This window comes from Neophocaena asiaeorientalis, unplaced genomic scaffold (genome assembly GCF_003031525.2).
Source record: "Neophocaena asiaeorientalis asiaeorientalis breed wild unplaced genomic scaffold, Neophocaena_asiaeorientalis_V1.1 scaffold165, whole genome shotgun sequence".
NCBI classification, from domain to species: Eukaryota; Metazoa; Chordata; class Mammalia; order Artiodactyla; family Phocoenidae; genus Neophocaena; species Neophocaena asiaeorientalis.
In genome coordinates, this window is record NW_020173918.1 from 769881 (window position 1) to 792921 (window position 23041).

The window sequence follows — 23041 nt, forward strand, 5'->3', positions numbered from 1 at the left end:
AAAAGAGAGAGGCCCCCATACCCAAAAAAAAAAAAAAAAAAAAAAAAAAGTAATTGTCGTGCAGATCCAAGGCCAAGAAACTATATATTCTTTCTATAAAAATAAGAAACGCTCAAGTATTTTACAAACTAGGCGTTTTTACTGTTATTTAGATACATGTAAGTCTGTTTTAAAAGAGAACAGGAGGCCAAGTTCCAGAGCCAAGACTTCGGAGAGAGAAAGACCCAGGTTCAAGTCCTGGCCAGGCACTTACTGGCTGTTACCTAACTTCTTTGAACTTCATATTCCGCACTTGTAAAATGAGAATATAATAAAACTTCCACGGAGGTTAAATAAGTTACCTACAGTGCCTAGCAAAGCACCTGGCACATCATGATCCTAAAAAAAAAAAAATTAAATATCTTCCCATTTGTTATAATACATTCTTTCCTGGACCTACCATATTTCTTCATTGGCCTTAATAAAGTATGAGTTTTTTAAAGGATAAGGTAGAAACAGAATTTGTTTTACGTTAGGACCCCACTTCTGCCTCTTTCTAGTCATCTGACACTGGACAGGGCAGTTAATCCCCTGGTATCTGTAAAACAAAGGTTTGAGGTTCAATTAACTCTGACCTCCCTTCCAACTCTGGAAGTCCAATCTCCTCTAACTACCCAAATTCTTATTATGGGACTATTAATGGTCTTCTTATAAAAGTTATCATAATGCTCTCAGTTTAGGAAGTAAAGAAGGAAGCAAATGGAGCAGAGTAGACTAAAAAAACTCAGGATAAAATTCAGCACAACATTATTTCGAAGAGGAAAGAGGCAGGACCATGAATTCCTATACTCTGTCCAACACAAAGTCTCAGATTTGATTACATGATATCAAAGATGCCATTTAAAAAAATGAAGGTTAAATAAATGAATTCTTAAAATATTCCAATAACCATCGTCTTTGTCATCAAAGACGATGTCATCAAAGACGATGTCATCAAAGACTAAATTAAATAATAGTACACTGCTTCTGCATCTTTCAAATTTCCATTCAGTTGCTTAGTGTCAAACTGTGTAGAGCCCTAGTGATCCCTAAGCATGCTGCCCAGGGGGAGGCCCTTAGGGAGGCCAAATGCTGGACAGAAACTAAAGGTGGGAGGGGATGGATCTGCCAGATGGTGTGGAAAGAAAAGGCAAGAGATTTATAAAATGAAACCCACAGTGCTTGGTAAGGATTTCTGGTTTTTATGCATAAGACCTAAATGAATGAAGGTGAGAAAAATTTTCAATTTCCAAAGGAGAAAACACTATGTTCCCATCTCCACACGCTTGTCCCACCCTCTCTCAACGCAGAGAACAAAGACGGCAGAGCATTGACGCAGACGCACTAGAAGTGATGACAGGAGAGTGTGGCAAGAGACAGGGTGGGCACTGTCTGTGAAAACAGAGCAGAGGAAATGTCTGGGGCCAAAGATGACATTTATGTCACTGAGGAGAAAGGGCTTCTGAGGGACCCAGGGAAGGAACCGGCAGCACCAGGAGGTCCAGAGGCTTGCTCAGTAAGACACTGGGACAGAGAGGGGACTCTGGGCGGGAGAGAGTTAGAATAAAGAGCCTAATGTAAAATCGATAGCTAGTGGGAAGGAGCCGCATCGCACAGGGAGATCAGCTAGAGGGGTGGGATAGGGAGGGTGGGAGGGAGATGCAAGAGGGAGGGGATATGGGGATATATGTATATGTACAGCTGATTCACTTTGTTATAAAGCAGAAAATAACACACCATTGTAAAGCAATTATACTCCAATAAAGATGTTTAAAAAAAATGCACAGAGAAAAAAAAAAAAGGAGCCAACTCAGAGAAACACGGCGGGTGGCTCCCCACTAACCTATCAGAAGAGGCCATGGAAAGGCTCAGGGGTCTTGGACCGAGAGACAGCAAGTTCCCTTGATGGTGACTGAGGGATTTTTTAGGGGATACTCACAGGGGGACTCTAAGAGGCACTGGAGGGCTCTCAGGCACCATGACTCGAGCTAATGGGCCTGGAGCAGCTGTTTGTGCTGGGCTAGATGCCAGGCATTCAGAGACAAATACGACTGTGACATCAAAGAGCCCAGAGCGGTACTGCAGCACATCACGTGATCGTGGGGCAGGAGGAAAGAGCAGTAACTCAGCGTGTGGCAGCCTGGGGCCACATCCCACACAGTCTGGGCACTGAGGTTTCTACAGCACTGCGTGAATGGTGTCCATAGGTGGAGAGCAAAGGACAGGCAGCAAATACACCAAGCAACCGTCACCCGTATGTGCCGAATGTCACTCTCAGCATTCATACCTTCATCATTTCCTAAAACCCTCACAAGAACCCTACGAAACAGGCTTCTGATGCCCATTATATGAATGAGGAAAGTGAGAAATCCCTCAACGCTGCCTGCATCACACCGCAGGTGAACCAACAGGGTTAAGATGGAACCCAAGGTGGTCTTGTCTCAAAGTCCTATATTCTTTCTCCAAGAAACAACACAAGCAGTTGCTAATGTACCTAGCACTGCTGCAAGCACACCCAAGTATACTTTCAATGGCCAGAAAATATGACGTCTGCAGTAGGCAACATGACTTTTAATTTTAATTCTTTTAAAGAATTACTGACCTGAAAACAAAACATTTCTGGATTTCTATTAAAGACTGGTAGATCTAGGGAAGGAACATTATAAACATTGTTAGGCAGAGTACTTGAAGCAGGACATAACAAAAATCCAGAAATACTACAGCGCTAATGGCCAATGAGAGCAAAAAGATTTCTGTGCAAGTTACCTCTGAAAATTGGATAATCGTGTATCGCACTTCTAGAAATTGTAATCCTTACTGTGCCTAAAGTTGCCTTATTCAAAGCAACTTTGGGTTTTGGTTTTAAAGAGAAGTTATACAGCATTTTTTTATACAGCATTTTTAATACAAAATCTTTAATAATGATACCAGAAAATTCAAATTTTAGTGTAACCATTCAGGAATCTAGATATGTCCCTTGCCTCTGAGAATCTATTACAAGAGCTTGCTAAAGTCTGCTAAGGTGACTACGGCTGTCTAAATGGGAAAAGGTCTGTTTTCCTTTACTGATATCTGGATTTATACCTAAAAGTTACAGAATGATAGAGTGTTGGTTTCTAGGTTTTAGTTTTAAGTCTCTCATCCTACCCCTTTCTTTGCTCCCAATCCCCAAACGCATATACATTTTTTTTCCCCTTTAATGAAAAGAGCTGGGCTGGGATCTACCCTAATCTCTTTTTAAGGATGGAGACACCTAGCCCTAAATTCAGCTCTGTTCTCTTCGCTGTTATTACCACGACTACTAACAAGCGGTATTATGCTTTCATCCCATTATTTCTATTAGACTTTCCCAGCACAGCTATTTTAGTAGTCATCAAACGAAGCCATATCTGGTTGGCTCAACTTTAAGAAATGCTGGATTATGGGGCTGAAATACCAATTTGATCAATTTAAATAAGATGGTAACATTAGTTAAAAGGCTTATAATCCTTTAAAATACCCTGAGTGTAGTACGAAATTTATTATTACTACAACACAATTCAGGACAAAAAAAAGAAAGAAAGAAAGAAAGAAAAAAATGCTTCTATGACAGATCTGTAATGAATAAATGAAAAGCAATGCGCTTTTTGGTGTAATCTCCTTTGAAGCAAGCGTTAAATTATTAAAGATGTTTCTAGTGTATACATCAATCAAATCATCCCCAGAAGGAACAATGAGTTTTACACCCATACACACGCACACAGATAAAATCTATACCGTGGTAAGGGCCTACAAAGAAGTAAAAAAAAAAAAAAACAGCACTCCTTCTATAAGAGAGTGGGTGTCCATTATTAGATAGCCATACTATATTTGAATAATGTGTTCCCACTCCACTCCACCAAAAAACAAAACAAAACAAAACTTTGCAACTATTTAATTTCTTCAAAATTCCCAAGTAGTTCTCAGCCTCTGCCCGTTTAGCTGGCCCTGCCTGATTGCCCAGCTAAGCAGGGACAGTCACAGCCAGCCAGACGCCAGTGTTAGCGCAGTGAGCCAGGGGTGACGTGTACACAGAACCCACGTTCCACCCGCACCTCAAAGAACCTTACAAGATTCCGATGATGTTTGCAATTTTGACAGAGAAAAGTGGACACAGGAGGCAAAAGGGCGAGGGTGGAGGGTGTGGGGAGAAAGGGACAGGGACATGGATGGAAAAGGTAAGAGTTAGACATCGCAAGTTCAACTTGAGAGAGTGAGGAAGGAGGAAGAGAAGCAGGAAGGGAAGAACCCTCTTTCCCAGATCCAATAACACTGTCCCTTTTACACTGAAGGGAAGCAGAGCTCCCACATGTGACGCTGCCTCTCCTTCCTGCAGAAGCCAGTTCTCATGTGATTCCAAGAGACTGTGTTCATAACTGAAGAAGCTCGCCAGGCAGGGGTGGGGGTTCCTGGACAAAATTTCTGCCTGCTGATGTTTTCTACAATGGTGATGTCAGCTGCGCGAAATGAAGCAGCCGTGGTCTGTTGGGAAGGCAGGGGTCACTGCAGCTTCAGTGACCCACCTCACCCTTTGGAAACTGAGGATAATAATGACCTCACAGAAGTGCAGTAAGGACCAAACGAGATCATGCACATGAAAGACCACTATAAACTGAAAAGGCTACAAATATATATATACATATATGTGTGTGTGTGTGTGTGTGTGTGTGTGTACGTTTATTATTGTTACCACTCCATTTTTCTTGCCCTTGGATGGAAAGAGTTGAGAGGCTGTTGTCTGATGAAATAGTATAATACAGGATTTGCACTACAGTCATGAAATCGTATTCTAGTGGGCCACTTAGAGCAGTCTCCCTTCTAAATCTCATTCACGTGAAAACAAACAAACAAAATATATCAAGACACTCAGCAATTATCTTGCCCTTCTTAGTTAATACAGTTAATATGCAGGCTGATGTTCAACTTCTGGCCCAATGAGACGGTTAGGTGTGATTTTCATAAACTAATCACCCTTGCTTTTAGTCACTTAGTTTATTCTTTGCTTCTGAGTGCCCTGGTATGCACTTCTCACAACAAATTTACCATCCAATAGCTTTTATTTTTTCTGAACTCTATTCACTCTTAAAAGTAATACAAATGTGCCAGCAGTAAATACCAAGAAAGGGTGACCTCCGTAAATGAGTATATGCATTTAGGTAATGCACGACTTTGTCTTCAGTTGTAATGACAGGTTGGCAGTAGCCGGTTATTCATCCTGTTTCTCCTACCTTTACCCGGAAGGCTCTTCCTTCCCTTCGTTAGACCCACCTTCTCTCGAAGCCTTCCTGGTCCCCTCAGGCAGTTGTCACTCCTGATTTGCGCCCTCAGAACACCTGTCAAACTCTAATCACAGTGTGCCATTATCCCCTACTTATGTTTGATATGAAAATAGTGAACGTGGGGCACTTCCCTGGCAGTCCAGTGGTTAAGGCTTCGCCTTCCAATGCAGGGGGTGCGGGTTTGATCCCTAGTCAGGGAGCTAATATCCCACATGCCTCTCGGCCAAAAAACCAAAACATAAAACAGAAGCAATATTGGAACAAATTCAATGAAGACTTTAAAAATGGTTCACGTCAAAAAAAATCTTTTAAAAAAAAAAAGGAAAATTGTGAACGTGAATTGCTATCGAGTACGTAGATGCCTCAAACGATGTTTGGAATGACTGTGGAATAATGGGGAAATAACCTCAGCTCTAGGGAGGCCTTCTGGAAGTTTCTAGAAGCAAGGGCTCTTTCTTCTTCATCTTTGTGTCCATCACCACATTTCCCACAGGATTGTAATTCATCGTCTTGAATTAAACCCAAATGTGCCTCCCACAGATAAAAGCCAACAGAGTATGTGCCTTCAGGAAAGGACAGATGATGGTGACAAGGCTCACGTCTGTTGCGTGCTCTCCAGGGACCTGGTCCTATGTTCCATGCACCTCATATGCCTAATCGTATTTAAACTAACCTCATCACCATTTGAGGAAAATACTATTCCCATCCCAACTTGCAGATAAACAAACTGAAGCATAAAGAGATAGGTAAACTTGTCCAAAAGCCCCACCAATAGTGACAGAGGGATATGAATGCTTTTCTGACCACAGGACTGTACTACTTCCCCAAGATAATGTACAGAGCAACATTCCAAACTCAACACGATGCTAAATAGTTACTCGCAGCCTCGTGTCTTCCAAGCCAATGCCTCTCCATCACCGGGCATCTTGTTAAATGCAGATTCTGAGTCAGCAGTTCTGAGCCTCTGCATTTCCAGCAGCACAGGTGCTACTGATGCTGCTGGTCCCCAGGTGACACTTGGTGAGGCTCTAAACCACATGTAACACAGGTATGGTCATAAATACACCACCACCCCTAAAAGACATCTTTGGTTAAAATTTCTAATTGTAATTATGCCTCGTTAGATGAAGGTCATATTTTAACTTAAAAAATATGAATTTTATTGAAAACTGGGAGAAAATAGTACTGACTGTTGACAGAATGATATTTAGCCATAAAGACAGTTCTACAAGATTTATTCTAATTACATCACCCTGCCATTCTTTCTTAGGAGTCACTTTATAAAAAAGAAACACATCATTGTTGCCAAGGCGATAAACCAGGAAGATATTTTTACCTGTGCTTAAAGGTCTTCTCCCCTGGTGTTTATGTTGAATTTAGTCAATTTGTGACTAAAATTTTAAGAGAACCAGTTTTCACATAGACACTGTTTCTCCATCCTGAACTTTCAGGACTAGCTCATTCTTGTGAGTAATTGTGTAATACTATATTCTGTATAAAGCACAATTCTTACGTTTCGCTGGAGTCAAGAAAGGGTATTCATTATACTCTCCCCTATATACTCACTAAACTGATGTATATAATGATTGCACAAATCATTTAGATGGTTCCAGTTTCAAAGCCTCACTGACATCAAGAACGTCCGGAGTGCAGCTAGATTAACAGACATATTACACATATATGTACAATTACAGATAATACGCACCCTTAAACATAGAAGTGTTTATAAGAAAGGTGAGACTTTTACCTTTTAAAAAGCACTTTTTTTTATCATAAGCAATTGCTCCTGATACTGTTACTAGAAAAGTGACACCAGACTTTCTCCTTAACATGACACCAGCATTGATATTCCAAGTGCCTTTTTGCCTGCATTTGCCTACATGCATATCTTACTATTTATTTTGTAAGGGATATCCTGGGAAAATGGTTGATTTGTATGGCAAGACAGAAAAGGTCTGGTAGTTGTTATTGCTGTCTGCATCCTAGCAGGGATGGCTCAGGGGAAACCATAAGTATTCAGGTTTTCTAGAGAATATGCATGCAGTTACAAAGGTTAACTCAGGAGTCCTGAGTGGTAAGAGGAAAGAAGATGGAATATGGAAATCGTATGGAAATGAGCCACAAAATATCAGAAGCATCAATTACTTGGAAGGTATTTTCACAGACAGATGAGGCTGCTCAAGTGACTTACACTTTAAACTCACATCACACCTTTGACAGTAACAGCAGCACCAAAACTTGGAAATGGGAAAAGGCATCTAAACAGACACTACAGCTGATGTCCCACCTACTTTAGAAGTAAGTGTTGGGACTTCCCTGGTGGTGCAGTGGTTAAGAATCCACCTGCCAACGCAGGGGACGTGGGTTCTGAGCCCTGGCCAGGGAAGATTCCACATGCTGCGGAGCAACTATGCCCACGCGCCGCAACCACTGAAGCCCACGCACCTAGAGCCCGTGCTCCACAACAAGAGAAGCCATCGCAATGAGTAGCCCCTGCTCACAGCAACTAGAGAAAGCCCATGTGCAGCAACAAAGACCAAATGCAGCCCAAAATAAATAAATAAAATATTAAAAAATAAATTTAAGAAAAAGTAAATGTTGCTTTTTCTTATATTTATATCAGAATTCCCTGAGGAGTATATTTGAATGTTTAAAACCCTCGCTATCTGAGATAACAGCACATGCTACAACTTTCTAGGCAAGAGAGCCTACCTAACCACCCAACTGTCCTCATTCTTACCTGTCAGGTCTCCCTCCCTGAAATACCCTAGACCTAGAAGCTGGAGCTCAGAACGGCCCCCGCCACACACACACAAATGAAAATACTACCTTAAATGTCCATTTCTCCATGAAGCATTTGCTACCTTTGAAATTTGGGAGTAGGATTTGTTACAGGCTTTGGATAGAAGGTGTTTCTGTGGATTTGATGGCAGAATTCAGGCAGAGATGTTGAAAGTAAAGAAGTTACTACACTTGTTTTTATTTCTGTTCCCATAGAGACTAAAATCATCTCCTACCCAAGCTGAATGAGGTGTTTGGAAATAATCAGTTTCAATTTTTCATGACAGCAAAGTACTGCTTCCCGTTTTCAGCTTTCAGAGGCTTACATTCACAGAAGGGAAAAAATGGTTTAATGTGGTTTGAAGTACAATGGCCTACAAAAAAGGGTGGTTCTATTTACAGACATGACCCTCTAAGGACACAGGGAGAGGGAAGCTTTGGCCAGCCACCTGCTGAGAGCTGGCTCACCCAGGCCCGCTGAACTCCACAAGTTCCCACAACACTCATAGGATAAGATACAATACCTTGAAAACTTATATTTATATAGCTATTTAGCCATCTTAGAAAAAAAACCTGCCCCATTAAGTTTTCTCACTTCAGAAGCGTTGATTTTCTTTCGCTTACATCAGAAATCGCTGAAGGCTATGTTTTAATGTTTAACACCATTTCCATCAATTAAACACAAATCAACAAAGGTGATGTCACAGAAGGCCTTGTTGATGATGCACAGGGAAGTTAAGAAGCCAGAGCATCCTCATCTTAACTCTTCCCACTGTGTGTGATGCTTATAGCACCAACCACGAACATGGTTCACTAAGAGGAGGTGACCTGAATGCAGAGAATGGTGAAAATACTGTTTGTACGTAATTCCTTTCATTTCAGGGAAGGCAGTGAAGGCCGAGTAGCCCTTCGCACAGATGGAATCTGTTTGTGAGATAATTAGAAGCCCCTAATCTCCCCACTTCCCAACCTTGAAGTGTTGAGACAGAGCACCAGACTGGAAGCCAGGAGCCCTGGGCGCCTGTGTAGACTCCCCAACCCCCAGCAGGCTGTGTGTTTGTGGGAAAATGGCTTTCCCCACTACAGTATGGGGATTTGTTTCTTCAATGGCAAAGCAAGGAGTTTATTCCAGCCTCCTTTCTGGTTCTGAACATTTCCTAATTCTTATTTTAATAAATACATTTCACTGAAATAGATGTAGCGGTCTGGTCAAAAGAAGCAGCCTCCTTTATCTTTCTGTGTATTTTACACATGAACATGAACAAGTAACACAAACAAGCTCTCCATTGAGCTTACCCTTCATAAGAGAAGCTGTCGGTGACTGCTGATTCTCCAGAAGGGACAAGATATGTCAATGGGCATATCTGGACTTCAAACCTCCTGCTTCTGGTTATAGCCTCTAGGCTGCAGATTCTTTAAAATGGCATTGTGTTCTATATGTGTAGATCAATCATCACAAACTTAAATGCCCCCAGTGGCAGGGCAAATAACATAAATGTGTAATTCAGGACAGGTGTGAGGTAATAGGGAGTGCTGAGGTCTGCAGTAAACTGAAGAGTACATGCCCACTAAAGAGATTCCATATTGTAAGCCCTGGGCCAGCCAAAAACATTCTCTCATAGGAGATTTGGTCACAGGCTGCCAGTTTATCATCCCTACTGCAGATTCTATGAAGACAGTTTATTTTCACAGTGATGAATTAGTGTGAAAGAGATTTCTGGTTAAACACAGCAGACTGAACAAATGTGTGTGTGGCGGGGGTGGTTTGTAGCTTCCTTCCAATTTCCCTCTAAATTTTAGGTAAGGGCAACTTTAAAAGGGATGAAGCTAGAGAGATACAAAAGACCGGAATTTTGGAAACAGCCACAGAATTTGGGAAACTGTAAAGGCACTGGACATGGGGCCGATTAACAGCAGAACCAAGTAAGCTAAAATTTGAGTCTGTAGGGAGGGGAAGCCAAGAAGCAAACTTTGCACATTGAAAAAACCTATAGAAGGCTTGGGGATTGGAGGCACCATCTGTCTCTGGAAGAATGGGCATAGGTATCGATATAACTAAAAACAGGTGGATTGGCTTAGAGTCTTTAAATGAAGGAGGCAGACTCCCAAGATCCCCTTGCTGACCTTGGAGAAATAAATGAGGTTTATTCTTTAAAGATATTGAACTATAAGGAAGCTGCACTCAAGCAAAGTGAGAACAAGGGCACCATACTGAAACCCAGAAGGATACATCTCTCTACTTAAAGTCTTTTACTTAAGGTCCCCAAGCCACCTTCCCACAGTCAGATCCCAAAGTGCTCACAGCCAGGCTTACACCGTTAAGGCAAGAGGTTGAAAGACTCCACTCAAAAGAAATAGACCAACCCAAAGGAACTACACAGATACCGAAAATTGGAGGTACGCCAATGAAATGGCAAAACGAATCACTCTACAGTGAAACATCCCCAGCCTGATGAGCTCTGCCTGTGCACAGAGAGTTTCCTTAATGCTTCCTTCTAAAATCTAACCAGACATACACCTTAAATTTATACAATGTTACATGTCAAATATACTGCAATTAAAGAAAAATCTAACCAGACAACCAAGGAGAGCCTCTAACATGGAGACAGAGATCATGGAGATAGAAAGGTAGAAAGAAAAAAGAAACAGAAGAAACAAACATAGTTCTGGAAAAGAAAGTTTAAAATAATAGGTTAATCCTTGGAGAAATAAGGGAAGAGACCACATACATAAAATAAGAATAGGATGCTATAAAAAGGAACATTCAGAGAATATGAAAGAGCTCTTAAAAATTAAAACCACGATGGCTAGAAAAAAATCAATAGACGGAAAATGAACCCTGAAGCTTGTTGATTTTTTTTTTAAAGTTGAGAAAATAGAAAAAAATCCATAGAGGTGGAAAGTAGGAGAGATAAGTAGAGGATCAATCTAGGAGGTCCTATATCTGAATACTTGTAGTTCCAGAGGAAAGTAAAGAAATAGAAGAAAATTATCTAAGACATAATTCAACAAATTTTTCCAGAACTGAAAAACAAACATTTTCAGAATAAAAAAGCCCATTGAGTGACTTCCCTGGTAGTCCAGTGGTAAAGAATCTGCCTTACAATGCAGGGGACGTGGGTTCGATTCCTCGTCAGGGAACTAAGATCCCACATGCTGCAGGGCAACTAAGCCCACGAGCCACAACTACTGAGCTCGCGCCTCAACTTAGAGAGGCCACGTGCCACAAACTACAGAGCCCGTGTGTCCTGGAGCCTGCGCACCACAACTAGAGAGAAGCCCACGCGCTGCAACAAAAGATCCCACATGCCTCAACGAAGATCCCACGGCTGCAACTAAGACCTGACACAGCCAAAAATAAATTAAATAAATAAATAAATCTTTAAAAAAACACAAAAAGCCCATTGAGTACCCAGTCGAATAAGTAAAAAGACCTGCACCAAGGCACATAACTGGAAATTTTCAGAACACCAGGAACAAAGGAAAAAGCCTAACAGCTTCCAGAGAGAGAAAAAGGATTATTTACAAAGGATCAGGAAACAGAATGACATCAAACTTCCCAACTGCAAATCTGGATGGGAAGGCCAACTGAGCAACACATTCAGAATTCTGAGAGAAATTATATCTAACCTAGAATTTTATATCTAGTCATGCTTACAGTCAAGTTTGCTAGAGAGAGAAAAAAAAAAGACATTTTCAGACATGCAGAGTCTCAAAAAATAAAAGTTCCTCCCATGAAGCTTTTCCGAGGCAGCTGCTAGAGGTGAGTTCCACAAGAACAACGAAGGTATAACCAAGAAAGAGGAAGATGTAGAACCCAGGAAATAGGGAATCCATCCACGGGAGAAGCAAAAAAATTCCCAAAATAATGGTGAAGAAAAATACCAGGATGACTCTGAAAAGTAGATCCAAAGAACAACTAACCAGCCTGAGGCAGATGATCGAAAGGCTTGAGAAAAAGATCAAATTGAGATTTATTATCACTGTGTACATCTGAGTACATCAAGAGGAGATCAACAGTTCTGGCAGAGTTTGGAGATGGCTTGGTAATGACTACAGAGAATAGAAAACTAATCAAATGAAAACTTAGAAAACTAAGCAAATGAAAAAAACATAGGCAATTACTAAAATAGGGAGGAGGAAAAAATATTACACAAGAATATTTCTCTATTCCATGAGAAACAGCTAATAGCTCAAATCGGTTAGGTCTATAGAGCAGGAAGAATCCAGGCGGGGAAAGCTGGGGCAAGTGGTTGCAGTTTTTGTCATAATTTTTCTTGGATTGGTTGACTTTTAAAAAGAGTACATGTGTAACTTTGTTATTAAGGATTTATTACGTTTTAAATCAAGCAACAAATAAGAAAATAATATATACCACAACCTCCAAATTAAAGAAAAAAAAGAAAGCTTTCACTGCTCCTGTGTTCATGACGCTGGTTTAAATGCTATTTAATGAAACTACTTAGCATAAAAACATCTTGCAATTCTCATTTTATTACTACTCAAAATCAACTACAAATGGATGGAAAAAGCTATAAAACAATCCAAAACCACGCTGAAGTTACAATCCACATCTTCTGCTCTCTTCTCTCAAATGGAACAAAATCCAAAATATAATTGCTTCTTTGCCTATTTTATAGGTATGTATTTGCCTGTGTCTTTGAGATGGTGGCTTCTCCTGCCTGATCTTTACTTACTAGAGGCAGTTTACTTAACTATAATGGAACGGTCTCATTTCTTGCCTCCTTAGCTTGGAAAAGCATCAGTTTAAAAATGGAACACAATGACACATAACTCATTGGTGCCAGGTATAGCCACAGGTATTAGTTAATCAGGCACTTCCCTCACTGCTTACGGGAAACCAGATTGATTTAGAATGTGCATGCAAAAACATTAATTTTTGAAAGAGTACTTTATTCTTATGAGAACTAAACTCTCCCCTGAGAAAAGGTATTTGTTCTGGCCTCCCCAAACCTATAAAAGAATGTGACATTCTTCAGTTTCCCATGGGTTTGGACGTAGTATTAGATCCAGGATCATTCATTTGTCTCTAAAAAATTAAGAGTCTAGACCTTGGGACAGAGCTCAAACGTGTTTTTAGCTGAAATTAGTCCACAGTGCCCCATTACACACACTTAAACACATAAACACAATGCCAGATGGGATCAGTAGAGGCCATGAAAGACTATGGAAGATCTGAAATTTTTCCATACTTAACAAGCTAACACATTAGCCTGCCATCTCTTCATGGGTGCTGGCAGAAGACAAGAGACTACTGGGTCAGAGACAAAGGACTTTACTGCTCACAGCAATAGCAGTAGCCAGACGATCAGCATTTGCACCCACTCCCTGAGGCCCCATTTCCACAGGGCAATGAGAAGGGGGTGATACACATGGTGGCTTATATTACAGCGGAAGGACCCCATGCTTAGAGAACCCAAATCATTTTTCTCCAAATATTTTCATTGTGGTAAAATAAACACAGCAAAAAATTTTACCATTTTAACTAGTTTTAAGTATACAATTCAATGGCACATCTTTTATAATGGATAGTAAACGCGCCTGACCTTTGCACTCTAGGGAGACATTATCTTTATTATACTGGACCATCAACAAACCTAGCCTTTGATCCACACCAGGATTTCTCAGTCTCAGCACTATTGACATTTTGCACTGGACAATTTTTTGCTGTGAGGACAGTCGTGTGCATTACAAGATATTTAACAGATTCCCTGGCCACTACCCACTAGATGTCAGTAGCACTCCCTCACTTATAATGACCAAAAACGTCTCCAGAAATTGCCAAATATCCCCTTGGAGGCAAATCACCTCCAGCTGAGAATGACTGCTCCAGAGGAAGTCACTATCTCTGTCTTTTGAGGCTGTTCACTACACAAACATCCTTGAAAAAACAGTCCAGAACAAAGGCAATCTGTGCCTCTACTCACAAAACATGCAAAACACAAGAGATCCATGGAGAACTGTCTCTCAACAGAGGCCTTAAAATTTACTTCTGAAACTTGATCTGCTTTTCAGGCATAGATAAAGTACTTGGCCAATTTGCACATCATATTACACGCACACGCACCCTTCTTCGTGGTACTTTGACTAAAGTTACAACATGAACCATTTAGATGATAGGAAACAAGTTCAAAGAAGTTAAGTAGGTATGGCCCGAAAGGAAATGTATGTATCATTTACAGCTGAGCCAAGTAGTATATAATAGTTCTTTTCTTATGCAGGAATTTTTCCCCTCCTTGGGTTAATAATTGGCTTTTGTGGGGGAGGAGTGCATTTAATACTCTTCCCCAGATCACTCCTGTGCTTTGAAGTTAGACACACCTGCATTCAAATCCCAATTCCTCTACTTAACAGTACAAACCCGGACATGTAATTCCACCTATAGGAGCTTACTTTATTTCCATACATAAAGTGAAGGTGATAAGACCTATCTTACAGGGTTGTCATAACAATTATATGAGAAAGTGCCTAGTACAGTGCCTGGCACTCAGTAGGTACTGAATAAAGAGTAGCTATTGCTACTATTACAGGTCCTCAGAGTGGTTCTTACTATAATGGAGCGTTACACTAATTTCTCCACACTCTCACTTGGTTTTCCACAATATTTATAACATAGCTGCTTAGGATATGGAGCAAAAGACCACCAGGCCATAGAGAGAATGACTCTAAGACCTGATTTCATAAGCATCTCGTGCCAACCCCATGAGCTAAACAATCCTAACTCTATTACTAATAGGGTCAAAGAAGAAAGCAGTTCTGACCTTTTGTTACCTGGTTTTCTTTTCTTCAAACTGACCTCAATTTGTTGATATTGCCCAGCTTTCACCAATCTGGTTGTTTTTTTTGTTTTTGTTTTTGTTTTTTCTGGTACACGGGCCTCTTACTGTTGTGGCCTCTCCCGTTGTGGAGCACAGGCTCCGGATGCACAGGCTCAGCGGCCATGGCTCACGGGCCCAGCCGCTCCGCGGCATGTGGGATCTTCCCGGACCAGGGCACGAACCCACGTCCCCTGCAACGGCAGGCGGACCCTCAACTACTGCGCCACCAGGGAAGCCCTACCAATCTGTTTAATCTGTCTCTCCTGCATACTTGTATTTTAATAAGCTAGCACTCTTGTGTCAAATAAGAAATCAAGCTCTGCAGACACTTTGGATGGCTGTTCAAGTATCATCAGGGATCAGTTCCTCTCGTGCCCTCCCCTTCCTGGTGATCATGAAACTCACAAGTAAAGAAATACCGATCACAGATTTCAAAACTAAGTGATTAACAAAGAGATCTCCTTTTTGGTGATAATGCTATGACTTTCTCTTGATATTTGGTATTTTTGACTTTGGAATATAAATTAGTCTTGGTTTCTGCTGCTATTAGGTGTTGTACATACGTGATGATTTCTCTTCTTTGTCTTAAAATATAATATTTAATTATAGCTTCACCGAAGACTTAGAATTCCAATTTCCCTCAGGGGAAAAAAAAAATACCTATAACTGGAGCTTATGAAAAATTGTTAGTTGCAGCTAATCCTGGATAATAACTTGGATTTTTGAAATCTGTGTGATGTTTAACACATTAAGCTTTTCATCAGGAAGGTGATGCTTACAGAAAATGCCTGTGGAATAATCAGGCAGCAATCTCACTGCTACAATGTTAAGACAAATACAGCTGAGAACATCAACTACGGAATTTGCTGGATTGTGAAATTTGCTCTTTGAAAAGGAAATATCACATAATAGTCAGGAAACAAGTGGCAATTCCTGGTGACTTTGTATTCCCTTGAGCCTGGGATTATGAATTCCCCCTCCTCACCTAAATTCCAATCCTCCACTTAGAATTGTAAGAAAGTTGATTGAATTCTATTAAAAAACCTAAACAACTTTTATTTCTTGTATCATTTACCCAGAATGAACACTACTTAGTTCCTTCTATAAGCACATGTGTGTACACACACACACACACTCCTAAAAGTACAGTGTCCCATTGGCCTAAAAAGAAAATCAATACACACTTAGCAAATATTTGAGCTGCGTTTATATAAGCAATTCCTTTACAAAAAACAAATTTCAACCATCGCCATTTCAAGGACCCTAAAGGAGAGAAAATAACGGCACTTTTAAACTGCTTTTCTAAATGAAGGACTTTTTTCTAGATTAAAAACGCCCAAGCCAATACTCTTTTTTGTATCAAACTTTCGCCGTGTTTCTCATACCTAACTCCAACCCACCTCATTCTTCAATGCTGTTTATTAAAGATATACTATTGTCTGTAACAATAAAGACTCTGTCCAAATAGCTCCTCTTTGTGGGAATACGAGGAAGAACTGAAGGTGTTTTGTTTTATTTTTAAGGTCGTTCAGCCACATAGCTAGCACCTGAGAGCGTTTAACTCGCACCTGCATAAGAACAGCACAGGGCAGGTAACACAAAACTTGAAAGAAAAATAGTATTTGGTTTACACATATTTTTAAGGTATGGAGACTACCTGATCAATTGGAATCTCAACTTGAGTATCTTCATCTTCTTGGACTTCTGCAGCCCCCCGCGTTTCTGATCTTTCCTCTCCAGCTTTGAAAACGCCTTCATCTATTATTTGAGACAAATACACAGTGAGAATCAAAATCCAATTGTGACATCGTGTGGCTGAATGTTGAAATTACAGTCAAATACCTAATGAAGATTATTTTTCGTAGCTATTCTGATTCCCCTTGTATTGACAAGATTTTTGTAGCCCCCAATTCTTCTATATTTTCATTGGGAAAAGGTTCAGTGACCAAGACAAGGCTGACCCAGAAGAGCAGGGCTATTTCCCAGCCTCTCCTCACCCACTGGCTACTGATTTAATAACACAGCACTTGGGAAAACTGGACAGCTACATGTAAAAGAATGAAATTAGAACACTCCCTAGCACCATAAACACATATATATGGAATCTAAAAGAAAAAAAAAGAAAGAAGAACCTAGGGACAAGATGGGAATAAAGATGCAGACCTACTAGAGAATGGACTTGAGGATATGGGGAGGGGGAAGGGTAAGCTGGGACAAAGTGAGAGAGTGGCATGGACATATATACACCACCAAATGTAAAATAGATAGCTAGTGGGAAGCAGTCGCATAGCATAGAGAGATCAGCTTGGTGCTTTGTGACCACCTAGAGGGGTGGGATAGGGAGAGTGGGAGGGAGGGAGATGCAAGAGGGAAGAGATATGGGGACATATGTATATGTATAACTGATTCACTTTGTTATAAAGCAGAAACTGACACACCATTGTAAAGCAATTATACTCTAATAAAGATGTTAAAAAATAAAAAAAATTAAAAATAAATAAATAAAAGAGAGTTGGATTGAAAAAAAGCCAGTGTTGGGAAAAAATAAAAAATAACACAGCCTTGTACAAGTACTTAGATGGGAAGGATTTCCTACCTATTATCTCTGCTCTCTCCTCCTAGCCCTGAAACAGTGATGATGCTTGGTGCTTGAAAATACTCCTTTTAGAAGTTTGCCTTTCCCAAAAGAATGTTATACGCTGAAATAATTATTCTCTCTATTCAGAGTAACATAAAAAAATATTTTTTACTGTAACAGGATCATAGAGCTGACTCCACATCTCACACAAATCAATCTTTTACTCTGAAGGTGTCCACAGTATTTTCACAACCTATGTCTTAAAACCCTTAACTATAAAAGTAACCCAAATTTCTAAGACTTTAGGTTAAGCTCCTTCGACTTGTTCTCCCACGGGAAGCAATAAGAGCTGTTTTCCATATTTGAAGTAGTTTTAATGTCTTCCCTCCCTCTTCTCTTCTCCAGGCCAAGTAATCAAAGAATCACAGGACCATTTGTCATTCTGTCCATCTGTTTGCCTCAAGACAGGTCTAATGCTTCAGTCATTCGCATGGATGTTTTCTCTGCCCAATCATTTAAAATCCCTGGGGATGGAGATTTCACCTCCTTCTCTGATCATCTATTCCAGTATTTGATTACCCTTACAGTCTAGAAATGTTTTTATCTTTTGTCTTAAAACCCCTTCTATTTCTCAAATGGAAGCTTGTTTCCCAGAGCACAAATAGTTAACACATTTCCCATGATAATACTTCATATTGTTAAAGTTATGAAGTCATTCTTAATTAAGCATAAAATATGTCTTTACCTTCGCTGAGGATCAATTATATGTAAGGCACAATATGAGCCGATGTGACCTCCTAGGATATAAATGAGATGTAGATTTTTTCCAGTTGCTTACAGACCAATGAGTAGACAGAAATACATACACACCACTAATAAGGTGCCCTGAGGTAAGAGGCATAAGGGCTATGGCAGAGCCCTAGTGGAAGCTTAGAAGGTACAGCCAAGTGAAAAAGGAAGGAAGGAAGAGAGAGAGGAAATATAACCAAACTCAAGCCCTTTTTGTTTCTCCTAGAGAAACAATTTTCCCTTTTAATTACTTTTTAATTACTTCTCTACTATCCTTTTCAAAAACCAGGAACGACAGAGCTATCCCCAAAGCTGATTAGACATGTTAGATTAATTTACATGGATTAATTCCATTTTTTATTGAAGTATAATTTACAATGTTGTGTTCGTTTCAAGCGTACAGCAAAGTGATTCAGTTATACATATATACTATTTTTCATATTCTTTTCTATTATAGGCTATTACAAGATATTGAATATAGTTCCCTGTGCTATACAGTAGGTCCTTATTGTTTAACTATTTTATATATAGTAGTGTGTATATGTTAATCCCAAACTCCTAATTTATCTCCCCGCCCCCTCCTGCCACTACCCCCTTTGGTAACCATAAGCTTGTTTTCTATGTCTGTGAGTCTTTCTGTTTCGTAAATAAGTTCATTTGTGTCATACTTTAGATTCCACATATAAATGATATCATATGATATTTGTCTTTCTCTAACTTACTTCACTTAATATGATAATCTCTAGGTCCATCCATGTTGCTGCAACTGGCATTATTCGTTTTTATGGCTAACATTCCATTGTGTATATATACCACATCTTCTTTATCCATTCATCTGTCATTTTGAGGATTACCTGCAGCAATAATTTAATCCCAGACTGGTTTTTACTCTCAGCCAACAACCTTGTCACCTAATAATCCTTTCCTTCCACCAGCTCATGTGTGCATAAGCAATCCAAGGTAATTTTTCATTCACTAGAGTTTTCTCAGTTAAATCATCCTGTGTATATATTAATTGAAAAAAAAAATATATATATACAGGAATCACTACACAATCATCATCAAAATGATGATTTCTGCATAGGCAGCTATTTTGGGTTATCTCTGCAACCCATCTCCCCAAGGACACAGCTCACCTAGCAGGTCTAATGATTCTGTCCTAACTCCATAGCATCTTATAACTCAGAGCATGGATGCAAACGAAACTGCAGTTCAGCAATATCAGAAAAAAGAATATAGAAAACAAAACAGAATATGTGATGATGTTCTCATGTATTTGGCCTGGAGTAAATGCATAGTTATGGTCACAAGCTCAACAAAGCAATCCTTGAGCTAAGAAAAGTACAGGGAAAGACACTTCAAAGGGCAAGGAAAATAGCTTACAATTATTCTGTCCTAAGAGAAGTGAAAGGGAGTAATCCAAGTCTATAAAATTGGAGTCAACAAGGATAGGGCAAGGTGATGTTTGTCTCTCCATCAAATTCTGGAACACAGAACTCAAGGAAATAATAAACATTACATTGATGGTAGAAAACATTAATTAAATGATAGAAAAATAAATTCCACTTTATTCACGTGTGGAGTCCATAATTCTGAGAATGTATAGAGGCAGAATAAACTAATTTCAAATAGAGTTGCACATTTTATCAAATGTTATCTCCAAAATGGTTTAAAAAGGAAAGTTAAGGTGTGTCTGACATTCATTTCTACCTTCTGAAATACCTTAGAAGACAACAACCATACTCATCCACAAAGTGTCCCTGGAGTCAACCTTTAGAGGTAGATGCTGGTCTCAGTAGACTATGACCTATGTCCATGACTTTTTTGGACAACATTTTTTCATCCAAGTATGGCACCTGCTTTCAAGGAAACCACAAAGAGAAACCTACAGATACCAAAGAAATATATTGTTAATGCTCACATTCAATGAAATGTTTAACTGTATCCAAGCAGAGCTCTGAATGGCTTGCAGATGTGTTTTAGGATAAACATTTCACAAGAAAAGAAGAAAGAGATCAATAATAACAAATAAAATGGAAAGGGCACTGAGATGGAAAATGGCAACCATAATGATATAAACAGCAAGGAGACAAATCAACAAAGCTCAACATTGAGTATGGTGACAAAAAGAGAAAATACAAAGATAGAAGTGTTTGGTAGAGGCATGGTGTAGGATTTGTTCACCACTAAATGGAGACGTGTAAGCCACCTCCTTCAGCAGCACTGAGCAAGAAAGTAAGGTTGGAAAGGAATTCACAGAAATAAACAGTGATGGAAAAAAGAAAAGCAAGAAAGTTACTTTGTGATAAGAAAAAGGACTTGAATTTTTATTAAAAATGTTATATAAAATTTAAAATAGGGGAATATGAATTTCCAGGGGAAATATTTTTAAATAGCATTTTCTGATTATAGATTATTTAATACACATGCATGCATTTTAGAAAATTTGGAAGATGAAGAAAATAAACGTCCTAATCTCCTGATCCAGAGTTTCTCTCTCGCTCTCTCACACACTCATAAAACTGAGATACTAATGTATATATAATTTCAAGAGATTTTTAAACTTTGAAATCATATCATGAGCATTTCCCACATCATTAAATGTTATCTGAACACATAATAAATTGGTGGTACCATGCTGTAATTAATGGACAATGAACCTGGATTCTTGCATCTTCCCCTACTTAGAAAAGCACTAAAACCATTAACTAAGATGTCTGTTCCTCGTAACTAGCAATAACCTTCTGTCAAGATGAGCGCTTGAATTGGGTGATTGGGATTGACATGTATACACTGATGTGTATAAAACTGATGACTAAAAAGAGCCTACTGTATAAAAAAGTAAATTAAATTAAATCAAAAAAAAAGCTGAGCGCTTGATTGCATATATCCCTTTGTCAAAATCATATATATGTACTGGCCTCCCCCCTTTACCTCTTCAAACAGTTCTCAGAGCTCTCAGAGACTGTCTTCCAGGTTATAATCCACAGATTGGCTCAAATAAAATTCTCCATTTCTTGCTTAGATTGACTATTGACTTATTATTTCCACTGAAAATACTATCTTTTTTCCTATATGAACATACTACGATAAACTTTAATTTCTAAATTAGGCACAGTAAGAGAATATCCGAATTGCCAGCATCACTACTCTTGCACTTTGGGGCCATTATTAAGTAAAATAAGGGTTACTTCGAACACAAGCACTGCGATACCTCTACAGTCAATCTAATAACCAAGAGAGTCTTTAGACTAAAGTATCTAAAGAGCAGGCCACACCAGACAAAGGGATGATTCACCTCCCAGGTGGGAAGAGGTGGGAGAGCACAAGATTTCACGGCGCTTCTCAGAACAGCCTGAAATTAAAAACATGTCAACATAATAAAGGCCATGTATGACAAACCCACAGCCAACATCGTTCCCAATGGTGAAAAACTGAAACCACTTCCTCTAACATCAGGAACAAGAAAAGGGTGCCCACTCTCACCACTATTATTCAATATAGTTTTGGAAGTTTTAGCCACGGTAATCAGAGAAGAAAAAGAAATTAAAGGAATCCAAATCGGAAGTGAAGAAGTAAAGCTGTCACTGTTTGCAGATGACATGATACTTTACATAGAGAATCCTAAAGATGGTACCAGAAAACTACTAGAACTAATCAATAAATTTGGTAAAGTAGCAGGATACATAATTAATGCACAGAAATCTCTTGCATTCCTACATGCTAATGATGAAAAATCTGAAAGAGAAATTAAGGAAACACTCTCATTTACCATTGCAACAAAAAGAATAAAATACCTAGGAATAAACCTATCTAAGGAGACAAAAGACCTGTATGCAGAAAACTATAAGACACTGATGAAAGAAACTAAAGATGATACAAACAGATGGAGAGATATACCATGTTCTTGGATTGGAAGAATCACCAATGTGAAAGTAATTATACTACCCAAAGCAATCTATAGATTCAGTGCAATCCCTATCAAACTACCAATGGCATTTTTCACAGAACTAGAACCAAAAGTTTCACAATTTGTATGGAAACACAAAAGACCCCGAATAGCCTAAGCAATCTTGAGAAAGAAATACAGAACTGGAGGATCCAAGCTCCCTGACTTCAAACTATACTACAAAGCTACAGTAATCAACACAGTATGGTACTGGCACAAAAACAGAAATATAGATCAATGGAACAGGATAGAAAGCCCAGAGATAAACACACACACATATGGTCACCTTATTTTTGATAAAGGAGGCAAGAATATACCATGGAGAAAAGACAGCCTCTTCAATAAGTGGTGCTGGGAAAACTGGACAGCTACATGTAAAAGAATGAAAATAGAACACTCCCTAACACCATACACAAAAATAAACTCAGAATGGACTAAAGACCTAAATGTAAACGCAGACACTATAAAACTCTTAGAGGAAAAGAGAGGCAGAACACTCTATGACATAAATCACAGCAAGATCCTTTTTGACCCACCTCCTAGAGAAATGGAAATAAACACAAAAATAAACAAATGGGACCTAATGAAACTTAAAAGCTTTTGCACAGCAAAGGAAACCATAAACAAGACGAAAAGACAACCCTCAGAATGGGAGAAAATATTTGCAAACAAAGCAACTGACAAAGGAATAATCTCCAAAACATACAGCAACTCATGCAGCTCAATATGAAAAAAACAAACAACCCAATCCAAAAATGGGCAGAAGACCTAAATAGACATTTCTCCAAAG

The 23041-nt window shown here is 39.3% G+C and overlaps 1 protein-coding gene across 2 annotated transcripts in view; it reads right to left on the reverse strand.

The window, feature by feature from the left end:
• The window catches only part of DCDC2 (doublecortin domain containing 2), a 158410-nt gene that overhangs the window by 7679 nt on the left and 127690 nt on the right, over positions 1–23041 (reverse strand). For both annotated transcript variants that reach the window (XM_024751994.1, XM_024751993.1), the window contains one exon: positions 16593–16693. In XM_024751994.1, the coding sequence (XP_024607762.1) occupies positions 16593–16693 (101 nt within the window). The remainder of the gene's footprint in view (positions 1–16592; positions 16694–23041) is intronic.